This window comes from Numida meleagris, chromosome 7, assembly GCF_002078875.1.
Source record: "Numida meleagris isolate 19003 breed g44 Domestic line chromosome 7, NumMel1.0, whole genome shotgun sequence".
NCBI classification, from domain to species: domain Eukaryota; kingdom Metazoa; phylum Chordata; class Aves; order Galliformes; family Numididae; genus Numida; species Numida meleagris.
In genome coordinates, this window is record NC_034415.1 from 6,462,394 (window position 1) to 6,475,351 (window position 12,958).

Consider the following 12,958-nt stretch of genomic DNA (forward strand, 5'->3'; position numbering starts at 1 on the left):
ATGCAAAATTATTCGCGCTGGTCTGAGTCTTTCGCTGCCTAATGAAATAGTCATACGGGAAGTGCTTTGGGAAAGCTCAATCTGTGGCTCTTAATGCTTCTCCTGCGTTATTTAAAGATGCAGACACATGTTGATGTAAAGTAGCAGCTGTGCAGGCTGTTTTCAACCTGTATAGGTGATAGCCAAGCTGTGCAGGAGAGTTGGAGATTGTACGTTCAGTTGGTTTATCATTAAATTATTTTTCCTTAAGGAAGACCTGGGAGACAAGTAGACTTTGTAGCTCTCTAGCTGTCTTAAATACACACGTATAACTAGGACTGCTGAAGATTTTCATTTGCCTGGTTCAATGCAAACAGCCATGAATAAAATCTTGTGTTAAATTTAAGTTCCTTAGCGGTGCTTTTTGTTACATGGTCAGTACGTTGAGATCCTTCTTCTTACTTCTGTGTCTGATGGTGTGCTCTTGCAGAGAGGGTCCCCACCACCCTGTGCTGAGGGGATAAGATGCTGCAAGGATGCAGCCCTTTCTTGGGTGGAACGTGTCAGCTTTTTAATAGCGCACGATTACAATGCAGAACCATTTAAGGCACTAATTGGAAAATATTGTATCCATTTAGAATTGCAGAGAAAATATATAGGTAAGCAGAGTGTAATTACCCAAAATGGAATTGGCCCAAGACTTGAAATCCATACTCCTGCAAATAGCACGAGGAGATTTTTAATGACTGGAGATGATCAGGCTTCAGTTTCTTGTCTTGTCCAAAAGGCGACGTTCACAGCAGAACCAGCCGTCCAGAGCCGCAGGAAGGGAGCGGTTGCGCCATGCTGCAGTACTGCTGTGTTCTCACAATGGGAGCCCAGTTCCTTCTGAACCATTGAGTTTCCTTCATTGGACTCAACCAAGATCAGCACCAGTAATATAAAGTTCTGCTTGTGCAGGGACAAGTGCAAACCAAAACGTTGCAGCCACTGTTCTGTAACATGTTATATATGGGAAGGATAGAAATGCCTTTATTTTGCACTGCAATCGCACGAAAATCGGAATTGTGTAATCACAATATTGTTTTTATGTTGCACGTGTAGAGAAACAGGGATAATCAGTTGAAGTATTTATTGCTGTTGTGCATATTGCAGGTGAAGTGCTTCTTTCTTCTGAAACAGACACCGGGCACGAGGAAGCTGGCATCACTTGCCCAACTGAAATCCTCATTCTTGAGTAATTACCAGGCCAGAGTTGAGCTAGGGATGCTAAAGATGAATTAAAGATCTTTCCATGTTTACAGATTCTTTTGTAAATGGCGCTCTTTCCCTCTCTTAGACGTTGATTGTGGTGCTGAGTGCAAGAACATAAATCATTAAATGGCCCACCGATGTCATCGGTGCTTCCACGGAAAGCCATTGTCAGAGAATTCATTCTAATTCAAGGTTAATTAGTGTAACATTAAAATTATGTGTTACAAAAATTAATTACTCGCTGGGTCAAAAAGTGTGTTAAAAAGCTTAATGCTTTGTGTCTGAGATGGCATATCCTCCCTCGAAATAACGTTCTGCCCGTGCTCCCCTGCTGAAGGATGCCCAAGAGGAGAAGGGTGAGCTTCCACCGCAGCTATCTTCTGCCCCACCTGCAGGGCTGGCACCACGGTTGGGAAATTGGCTCGCAGTCTCCATTAGTGGATGAATGAGTTGCTCACCTTGTTCACCACAGCTGCGTCAAGAGATTTATAGGCAGGCGTGGGCTGATGGAGCCGATTCCATCCGTGGAGGCCTGTGGGTGTTTTATGCGGCGTCCTGGAAGCCACCGGTTGGTGGGGGTTGAGTTGGAGGGGTTTCCAAGGGCTTTGTGCCGCATGCTGCGCTCAGCCAGGATGGATTGACACCAACAGGAAGCAAAAAGGAGACTTGAGGAGCCGGGGTTTGTAGAAAGGGGAAGGGAAGATGAATGGCTGCAGGGCTGGGAGGCGTGGAAGCAGCTCCCACACAGCGGGGAGGTGGCTGCGGGTGTTACCTGCCTGCTGTCAGCTTTGTGTTGCAGCAGAGGCAGGGCCCGTGGGATGAGGTTCATATCTGCCCAAGGAACGAGCTGCTGGGGACCTGCAGTCCAAGTGGTAGCGCTGAAAGTCTTCTCCTTGCAGCACGAGTCTTCCCGCCCAGAAAAGTCAGAGGTGTCAAAATCCCAGATCTACAGAGGAGCACAAATCGTGCTGTGGCTCTTGCTTTTCATGCTTTGCTGCCTCCAAGTCCTTACTGACTTGCGGGTTTGGTGCTGACTGAATGAAAAGTTGAACAGTGTATGAGTCCAGATCCAGAGCACAAGGGTGCTACGTACTGATATTAGTGTATTTCTGTTATTGTACTCAGCAATTCATAGCATAAGTACGATTCTCCAAGCTTTTTTTTTGACTGGCTTTGTTACTTTTCTCTTGGATGTTGCAGGGCAGGGCTCTGCTCCACTGGGCATGCGACAGAGGACACAAGGAGCTCGTTTCAGTACTGTTGCAGCACGCTGCTGACGTTAACAGCCAGGTAAGAAAGGAATGGAAATGAAACTTGTGTGCTGTTTGTCCTGTGGCCTCCTGACCAAGTGTTTCACACAACTGAATTCTTCCAAAACGCCAGAGCAAGTTCCTTCACAGCGTTAATCAGAGAGGAGAACACCCCAAAAGTGTCTGAGCTGAAGGGGCAGCAGTGTGGGGGTAACACACCAGGCTGGGAGCTGCCCTGGTTTAACAGCAGCTCAACAAGTGGTTCCTTCTGGCCAGCAAGCTGGAAGCTCCCCGCGCTCACCACACAGTGCTCCTAGTTTTGTCAGCTCGCCGTAATGAAGGGCTGACCTGTGTAATCGTGATTGTGTTCGGAAATAATCGTTCAACATATTTCTGTCAAATGATGATTGACTGCTCTTTACCAGCCTGGCTTTTCCAGGCTTTGTTCTCCTGCCCAGTTTGGACACGGATGCGCTTCTTTTGACAACTTTGCTGGCTCTTAGCAGGGAGGTGGCTTCATCAGCCTTGTGATAGGTGCTGTGGGAATTTGCACAAAGTGGACCTTCACCACACTCGCGATACCTTGTTTAAAAGAAAAGTCTTTCTTACCCTTGTTTGAGCAGAATGGTGAGTGGGATGCATGTTAGGAAGCACAGCTGCAGAGGTGAGATGCCTATTTCTGTGCTTAAGCCTCGGAGGTTTCAGTTGTAATGGGTTTTATAGTTTTTCCTTGCATAGGAGGGCAGCGGAGCCAGCATAAGGGGGGGTGCCCCAGTGCCATGGCATTCCCTGCTGTCAGCCCAGAGCCAGCCTTCCAGCAACTCTAGCAAGCGATGTGTCAGATGCATTTGGGAAGAGCTTCCCTTTGAAATGAGGTGGAGGTGGGGCCCACCAGCTGCCCATCCCTTTACCCTGACCACCTGGGAGGTGGTTCCGCTTGGAACGCCGTACAGCAGTCAGAGAATTCACTTTTTGGATGTATACCTCAGTTCTTTGGAGGTAAAGTCTGACTCTTAGAAGAGAAGGATGAAGGGAGAATCGTCTTATTTTTCTCCAAACTTGAATTTTCTGTTAAATTCTTCCTCTTCTTTTTTCTTGATGTATTGCACGTTTTCTAACCGGTTTATTTTTGGCCAGTAACAAAAGGTTAATAATGGCCATAAAAAGAAAATCAATCTTTGATTTTTTTTTTTTCCACCAAGGTAATAAAGGAGAATTTTTATAAAGGTCCTGCTTTGCACGTAGGTGTGTTCCCAGGGAAGGCAGGCGCGTTTTTATTCTCAGCCATATATAAGTTGCAATAACGTTTTGAGACTCGGTGACCCAATGTTTATTTCTTCTTTATGTTGACCTTTACCCTCCGAGAATTCACATCCAGAGAAGGAGCAGAAAGAGTTCTTGAAGAGGAACCTGAAGAAAAAAGGGGGAGGGAAAAACTCTGGCTTCCTAAGCGGCTGTAAACACTGTGGTGTCTGCTATTACACATTACCAAATGCACTGTCAGTTAATGCACGGGCTATAAAGAACTGTGGGTTAAGTGTAAGGGGATCTCTGCTGACCTGAAGCAGTGGTGCTATTATTCCAGCCTGTACATGTGCCTTGCTCACTGTTTGCTGCCTTATTTTAGTTCACCCGTAGCAGTGCTCGTCTTGTGGAAGCACTTGCAGCCTCTGGATCAGGATCTATTTGTTGTTAAACAGACAGCTTGGAGCAGGAGGAGAGGTTGCCTGGCTCCACTCCTTCTCATAGCACGCTCCGAACAGCTCCGATTCTGGGAATAACCACACTCTCCTGGACTGCAGTGATGGAGTGCCAGTGCTTTTTGTTTTAAATGGAGGTACTGCAGCTTCAAAAGGGTGGTTCATTAATGTCACCGAAAAGCTGCAGCCATTGAGTTCTCTGATTGTTCATAATTAGCTCTAATAGCACATTTGACAAGCGGTAACCGATTGCCATGGGCAAAGGGATACAGAAAGGCAACAGGCTTCTCTTCTTGTTGAAAAGGGGCGTTTGTGCAATTGAATTACCTAAATCTTCAGAGCCAGAGGCCATTTCCAAGTGGGTGGTGGTAGGGTGTTTCAGAGCCCTGCTGAAAATACCCAGTGCTGGGGATCAGGCTGAAAACAGCCTCCTGCCACTGCAGCTCTGCTTGCTTAAAATGTAGGCTTTTAATTGAGTGGTGAAGGGGAGGGAAGAGGAGCATATTCTTAACGCAGCAGTTGCGAAGCGGCTCAGGCAGCATGATTGTAATATCAATTTCTAGCTTTAAAATATATGAAGACATGAATAAGTTTTCCTTGCAGAAGGTCAAGCGACAAAGGAAAACCTTTTTCCCCTGTTGAAGCATCAGTTGTGGCAGTTTTTCCTGCAGTGTTTGCTGTGGCCTTGGAAAGGAGATTTTGGAGAAGAGGGGGCACTGAATGCAGGACGTGCAGAATCGCACCCCAGCTTTGTGCTGCCCTGCAGCTGTGCATCCTCTGTGTTCCCTATGCTGTTTTAAGAAGGATGAAGGGCTTCATAGCCTAATAATTGTTCATTGAGAGGAAGAATGGCAAGTAGCATCTTGTAACATCAAAGCAGTAAACTCAAGACTTGTCCCAGCCTTGCTGTCCCTGCACATCATCGTGCAGTTCAAGTAAGCAGCGTATCAACGTTATGGAAGCTATTTGTATATGGAAAATAGTACTATAACTAGGCTACTCTGGGGATGATCTGAGTTATAACTGACCTGTTTGCTTCGTTTGCTGACCTTTCACATCCTTAGTAAAGGCACAGATCACTGTATGAAGACTTCGCACCTGTCGTCAGTGAGTTTTCCAGTCACCCATGGGCTCTCAGGGGCTTGGGAAGGAAACTTGAGAACTGAAGCTAGCAATCAGCAGGTTGGGAAGTTTGTTGCCAGTACATGTGAATTTTATTTTGTTCATTTGTACCCACCTGTATCACTGAAAGCCATCGAGCGTCCCGTGCTGTCTGCAGTGAGGGCTGGTTGCTCTCTGGTGCCTGGGTGGATGTTGCATCTGTGCCTTGAACTAATTCACACCAGGCTACACAGCTGCCTGAAGCGTATCTTGTTTCCTTTAAGAGCAGCACGAGGAGTGTGGCTGCTTCCCCAGCCTGTCTTTTCTCCCAGTCCCCTGCCACAAACCCCAGCAGACAGCAGCTCTCCATCTGCATGCTAACGTGCTTTTGAGTCAGAGTGCTTCTGGAGCCTGGGATGGGGAGTAGCTGTCCCCTTGCAATACCTTCACGTCCTCATTGGAAAAAAAAATCTTTTCAGATGGAGACAATACAAACATAATAAATGGCAGGGAGGGTTCATCTCCCTCATGACTCAATCCTTCTCAAACAACATTATTATTGACTGGCCTATTGGTTGCCAAAAAGGAAAATCAATTGTACTAGAGGTAGTTGCTGGGCCACAGATCACAGTACTAACCCAGCAGAGACAGGTTGATTTTTATCAACTGCCCAAAGACTAATTTCCACCATTAGCTAAAAATGAAGTAGAAATTACGGATGTGTTGAAGATTGCTAAGATTGGTGGCCAGTTGGTTTTGTTTTGTTTGCATGGCCTTTCTGTCTTCCTGACTCTTGAAGGATTGTGTGGACAGGGTAAAAAAGAGCCAGAAAAAGACTGCGTGCCGCTGCCTGTTTGTTTTCTTCTTCTTCTTAACCCTATTCATTCAGATTTCACAGCAGAAAGGGGAGCTGCATCAGCATCTGCATAGGCCTCATACTGGAGGTGCGCTGCAGACAAAGCGGTAGCCAGCCAGCATGCATCCATCCTTTCCCTGCCTGTTTCTCTGCATCTAAGAGAGGCGTTGATGAGATCAATGTGGGCATCTTGGTGGTTCTCTGCACTTCCACAGCTTTCCACTCCCCATGGGGAGTGTATGTGCCCATGCAGCCCACTGGCTTTGCTGCAATCGCATCCTGCACCTGTAGCTGAGATGCCAGCCATCAAAATACTCTCCTGTTAGGACCATTCTCTCAACCTTGTCAAAATGAAATGGAAAGTATCTGAGCCGCGTGCTCTTTTATTTAATGTCCCCAGTATAAATTTTCCCCAAATATGCTAAAAGCTTGGCTAATAACGGCATGAGGACCCTCTCCTGGATCTGCAGCTTGCTGCAGAAGTTTGGCATAGTTACGCTCTCAGCAAGCAAGCATTGCAGGTTCTGCTGACCTGACCATTGCTGCAGTGGGAAGGCGCAGTGGGAAACAGATGAAGAAACTAAACAAAGATGAAAGGCAAAGCAATGAGTAATGAGAGCAGAATTATTAACCACAATAGTTTCCTTCTTTCCTTACAGCCCCCGGTCCCTATCTTAATATTTCTGTAGTCAGCTTTGCCAAGGAGATCTCAGAAGACTGCAGGCTTACACCCCTTCAGTCTTGACATTGTTGCCAATGGGTGTGAAATCCATTAGCCAAAAGAAAGGAAAGATCTGCTTAGTGACAGAGGGTAGCTTTCTACATTAAAGCATTGACATAGTGCCAGTCACACAGTTATTAGAAGTGGCACAGCTCCATGTCTCTCCTGCGGGTCTCTCTGTGGAATGTAGATTGGCAGCAGGTTGGATGTTAAATGGTCACCACTCAGCAGATGCTGATTTTACCTACTGGGAGAAAAGTCCCTTTCAGCAGAAGCGTTTGCAAAATATTTGCAGCTCTAAATATACGCTGGGGGATACAGAGACTTATCCCTGGGTTCCTCTTCAGCTTCTGAAGACACCTCGGGTCTCAGCAGCACAAGCTGTGTGTTGTAAGGACAAGAAGTAGTTTCCTTCTGCCTGTGCACACCAGTTTTTTGTTGCGTTGTCTCTTCGCATCTTCCAGCTTGACATGTACAGCCTTTGTTTCTTCTGCTCCCTGTAGGCATATGAATCATTGCTTCACTGCTGGTGCAGCAAAGCAGTTGGCACCTCTGCTCAGGCAGTGCGTGCAGCATTGCCTGCAAAGCAGGCTGAGACAGCTGAGTGCTTCTGCGTGGTTCCAGTGGTCATTTCAGGACCCACACAGCCCTTTCAACCTCGCCGTGCAAAACCGGCATTTGAAAAAGTGAAATCCAGGAGCCAGTCCTGAAGAACCAGCAGTAGTCCTCACTGTTATACCCTCCAGATCTACAGCTGCTCTCAGGGTAATCAAAATGCAGGGATTAAATCCAGGGACCGCAGCACGCTTCCGTGAGTCACTGTGAGGTTGTGTGGCACGTGGGCATCACCTTGTTCCTGCAAAGGGGCAGGCACTCAGCAGGGCCAGCACTGGTGTGGGATGGCTGCAGTCTCTGACAGTGCTCATAGGCACAGCCAGCAACAGCTAGACGTTTGGTAGGTGTGCGTGGCACTGTGTTGGCTGGCACGCTCTGTTGCAGAGCTGAAAGAGATGTCTTATTCCTTACTGCGTGTCTGTGTCTTCGCAGATGCAGGAATCACCCTTACCTCGAATGCCTCCCTGGGAGGACATGGGTTGGTCCCAAGCCCCTTTGTCCCAGGGTCATCTTTGAAATAAGCACATGTTAAAGTACCTGCAATTTGTGAAGGCATTGTTGGAAGTGCTTTAGCCCCTCATTAAGGTGTTTGGTTAGCTGCACAAACAGGATACCGCTGGCAGCCGAGCTGGTTTTTCAGGTGAATGCATCGTGTAGGAATGGTCTGTAGCCTTACCTCATTTCCTATATCCAGGCATCGGGGTGTGCTGGAGGAACAATCTTTACCAAGCAACCAGCCACTCTTTGCTCAGGAGAGGTGGTTTCTGGAGCATTTGCATTCAGCTTTCCCTGTTCTGAAGGAACTAAATTCCACCAGTGACCTTCTCCCTGAGGACTTTTCAACATGAGAAAGTCTGATTTTGCTTCCCAAATGGAATTTTGTACTCGTATGTTGTCAGTTATCTCTTCCTATTTGGTGAGAAAAATAAACTCTGAGCTCATCATTGGGGCATCTTGAATTTGCAGGCTTTGATGCAAAGTACTTTTGCTAGTTTTTCTAAATAAGTTTGACTTTATTCCGGCACTTTGAATGCTGGGACAGAAATTCTTTGTTTTCTTTCTTAAAGGTTTTAGGTAAGATTTTTACTGATTCACGCCTGTTGCTTGGCTTCATGGGTTGTAAGTGGCAAAATGGCACTTGAAAATGCAAAGCTCATTTAGGAGATTCCTATCTCTTAACATCTGCATCTCTTTTCTGCATCCAGGGCAATAGTTGTCAGTGCAGGAGTCTTTCTAGCACAGTAGCATGTCTCCAGCAGAAGGAAGGGTAAATGCTAAGGGGACAGAACAGAATAAGCATAAGTGATTTTTTAATACATTTACCTGAAATCTGTGGCTTGGAGGCTCCTGAACCACTTCTATTTTCTTTGCACTCCTGGATTTTTCTTTGATAGATTTCTCTCCTACCTGTTTGGATCCCAGCCTTTTATGCCAGTGATAGTTCTGTGGTTTTTCTGTGCATTTGCTTCACACTTGCCACAACCATTTCATGTGATAGCCTATCGTTCTGGTGTCATGAGAAACAGTAATTGTTTCCCCACTTGCTTTCTCTGTCCTGCTGTTGACTTTAGTGGCCTCCTTGAGTCCTCTTGATCACTTTTGTCAGACTGAGAAGTTTAATCGTAAATTACTCATTTAATTGTACCCTGCTTGGAAGCTGTTTGGTAACCTTGCACCTCCTTGAATCATTTCTAGTTCTTCCATAGAATCATTGAGGTTGGAATAGACCACTAAGATAATCTAGTCCAACTGTAATGACTGGAAAGAGCAACACGATGGAAAAGGCATTACAAAAGAGCTGGAAGGACCAGCATGATAGAAAGGTGCTACAAAGGAAGGGAAATAGATCACTCACCTGTATCAGAAGATTCTGGGTTCATAGGGAAAAGCTCCACCAAGGAGGGATCTCCAGAAAGAGATCCTTCCTCAGTGGCAGTCAGCCCTTAAATGAGGCCTAAGAGGAGCCAGGCTCCAGCCCTTCCAGTCCCACAGTGAATTGCCTTCACCTGTGCTCCCAGGGCTGACTGGGTCTTTCCTCCAGGTGCTCCATCAGTGGTTCAGGCCATGACTCCACATTTCCCATACACCAACCATCAACTCATCCATGTTTTCTTTCAGATGTAGCTCTTCTCTGTGCCCCAGGTGTAAGTGCAATATGAAATTTCACAAAGCAATATAATGGTGCTTTCTTACTCTTTCTTGTAATGCCTCCTTTTTGTTTATTAACTGCTGTTGAATGCGGAGCTGGTGGTACCATAGACAACTCTCACAAATCCCTTGGAATGGCCACCAGCAATTTTGTGAATTATTCCTATTCAGCCTTCCCTTGTAATCAGCTCAGCTTGGCTAGAATCTCCCTGTCCTAAGAAAGGTTTCTCACAAAATGAAGGCCTGAACGCAGGTGAAGCTGGAAGGTGCTTTGAAGCTTTCTGCTGCGTTTGTTCTCAGGTCAGGACCTGGCTATCTGCAAGCTGAGTTCCAGCGCCTGAGAAATTGGTAAACTTCCATCATCTAAATCTGTTTCTCCTGTTCCAGCCAATTAAACATTAAAATGAGCGTGACAAATAAGTGTTCATTTCTGGGTCAATAACTCCGTAGTATGTCTGTGACATGACTGGCTGAGACAATCCATTTCAGTACAGTCCTGGGCAACCCGACATCTTCAAGTATGTAATTGCTTTTATACAGAAAGAGAAGTAATAAGGATAATGTAGCTATCAGGCCTCGACTCACTAGTTCAAAAACTTCCCCTTGCCAATCAAATTTCTTTGATATTCAACCCGTTTTAGTCTCGTTCCAAAGGCATTCTTGTGCTGTCAGAAAATATCCTAATTGATAGATGCATTTTCTCCAGTGTTAGATGTTACCTTCTTGAAGACGCTCCGATTTGTCCACCAGCCAATTAACTATCTGTGGGAAGAGTGCTTAGTGCACGCTTCATGGCGCTAGGCAGGGTTGCCTCGTCCCCTTCCCCTATTATATATATATTTTCTCAGCACTATTAGATTATTAAATGCTTAATGACTATTCCATTCCTGCTAACTATACTTTTGATGAGCTGCAGCAATAAAACTTTGGAACGGCAAAGTGCGTGTCTGGTTCCTTTATAGGAAGGGCACATTTGGGGAGCTGAAGTAATGGGGGATAAAACTCAATTAATGAATAGAAATAAAAAGAAGTAAATGAGGTAATCAAACTCAGAGAAATTAGTATTGGCAGGTTCTGAGTGATGCTTTTGGATGAACAATCTTTCAGAATCCTTCCTTGTATGCTGCTGCCGTCTCTTTATTTATTATTAAAATAACATGATCCATGAGGCGCTCGGGGTGACTCCCAGCCTAGCTAATTCTAATTAATCCAGTCAGGGAGAGCAGCAGGGTAAGTGGAGCAGTCTATCGGATTGAAATTCATAACTTAATTGAGGTCAAAGTCCCGGGTTGGGAGAACAAAAGTCTTTCGCTGGGACCAGGCAGATCAATAGCAATAAATATCTGGCTTGGATACAAGTAGCTTATAGTGACGGATTATCTGACACTGGTCAGAGGTCTTGGTCTTGTTAAGGGCAGCGTCCTGTGGCATGAGCGGGGTAGGGTGACTTTTGTCGGTGTTCCTCCAAAACCCTGAGGAGCCACAGCAGAAGGAAGCCCATAAAGAAGCCCACATGAGTCATGCTGGAACTTGGATTCGGTTCCTCCAGGTGAGGGCCTCTCGGAAGCGGCACAAGGGCACGTGTCACATTAGTGCTGACGGAGGTTGGAAGAAGTTGCTCAGGCTTACAGGAACCTGGAGCTAAATCACAGCTTGTCCAGAGAAAGACCTTTAGGATGGGCGAGCTGAGCTGTATGCCAAGTCTGTATTTATAGCGTGTTTACAGAAGAGGAGAGGGGAAAGTTGGAAGGGGGAAGTGTAAATAGCCACCAAGGAAGATCTGTCGTGTTAGAGAAGCCAGCAGAAACGGGGTTTCACCTGTTCTTCAGAAATGGAGTGTCTCTGCTCTGAGCTGCAAGATGTCCCCTCTGTCTGTATGGGTCTGTATGTGCTGGTGACATCTGGGTCCCCCTCCCTACCCATGGCTCTGCAGGGTGACTTTGAGCACTGGCCACTGGCTGATCCCAGGGGAAGCAGCGAGGCCCTAGCCTGAGTCCTGTGGCAGCTCTGCCCTGTTTGTGGGCACCGCAGCACTCATCAGTAGCAACAACCTAAGCAGCTTCTCTGAACTCTGAAGCAGGTAGGTCCTTCAGCTGGTGTTCAGTATTAAAATGCTATCTTCACCCAGTCCGTTTGTTATTAATGCAATATTTATGCAGATTCAACTATTCTGCTCGTATCCTCTTTGTAGAGGACAAATATTGCTGTGGTCAGCAGTCGGTACATCTCTGATGGATGTTGTTCTGCCAATGTACTTCAGCACGGCTTGGAAGTGAGATGGAAAGTGCAGCTCGGGCGCAGCCAGTGCCTGGTTGCTGTGCTCCCTCCTCCCCATTAATGCTGGAAAAGGCTAAAGCACCTGTTAACGCCTGGCTTGCCAAAAATCAGCAGATCTCTTCACCTCCACTCCACTAGTCTGGTTTTTGAGTAATTTATGTTGCAATTTTCATGCTGATATAGAAGCTAACAGAGAAATACAGGCATACCATCGCACCGAACAATTCTTGTGTTGTGCCATGCATATGCTGAACGTACAGAACTTTGAAATGGGTATTTCCCCATAACTTGAATCATAGCTCTGATAAGGTTTTGGAGCAAAAACTTGAAATATGAACACTACCATTCTTTTTTCTCAGCATAGAAATGCACCTGTAATGCAGACCTGCTATTTGAAATGGTCAGAACCAGCAACCAAAGTGTGCAGAGCCCCCGTTGCTTCGGTGAGGAAGTTCCCTCTATGGCTGCATTAAGAATTGAGTTCAGGTTTCTAATTCTCCAGTTTTGCTACAGAACGCTGCATGACCTTGAACAAGTCACTCGATTTTCTTCCGTCTTGTTTTCCCATTTGGGAAATGATGGGGCAAATAATTGTTTTTTATCTCACGGATATAACAAGATTATAAAAATATGGTAGTTCTAAGACCCTGAGAAAACGGATCAAATGAAATTAGACAGATCTTGCAGTCCAGATGAAATGAGATGAAACAAGCATGAAACTATTAGGGAAAGAAATGTTTCTTTATCTTCTACAAATAAAAATGCAAAGTGATTAAGTGGCTCTTTTCTAGCTATTAGCAGTAACAGCCCTAGCCAGCTGACTTTTGCCACCCTTGAAAATTAATTTGCGGGGTACAGTCCTGAATTTAGTACGCTTCCAATAAATACCCCTAAAAATGTTGTCACCTCCTCCATGCATTGTGTTAGTGCTGTGATCATAGTGCAATTACTCGCCCTAAAACTAAGAAGCGGCTGCTCTAAGTGAGATGCTCTAACTGAACACTTTGCAAATTTATTTGAATTGATTTTTTTTCCCCCCTCCTACAATATTTCGTTC

The 12,958-nt window shown here is 45.7% G+C and overlaps 1 protein-coding gene across 1 annotated transcript in view; it reads left to right on the forward strand.

Moving 5' to 3' along the window:
- ACBD6 (acyl-CoA binding domain containing 6) overlaps window positions 1-12,958 on the forward strand; it is a 72,668-nt gene that overhangs the window by 38,019 nt on the left and 21,691 nt on the right. The window contains exon 7 of the mRNA XM_021404951.1: window positions 2,434-2,523. Within this exon, the coding sequence (XP_021260626.1) occupies window positions 2,434-2,523 (90 nt within the window). The remainder of the gene's footprint in view (window positions 1-2,433; window positions 2,524-12,958) is intronic.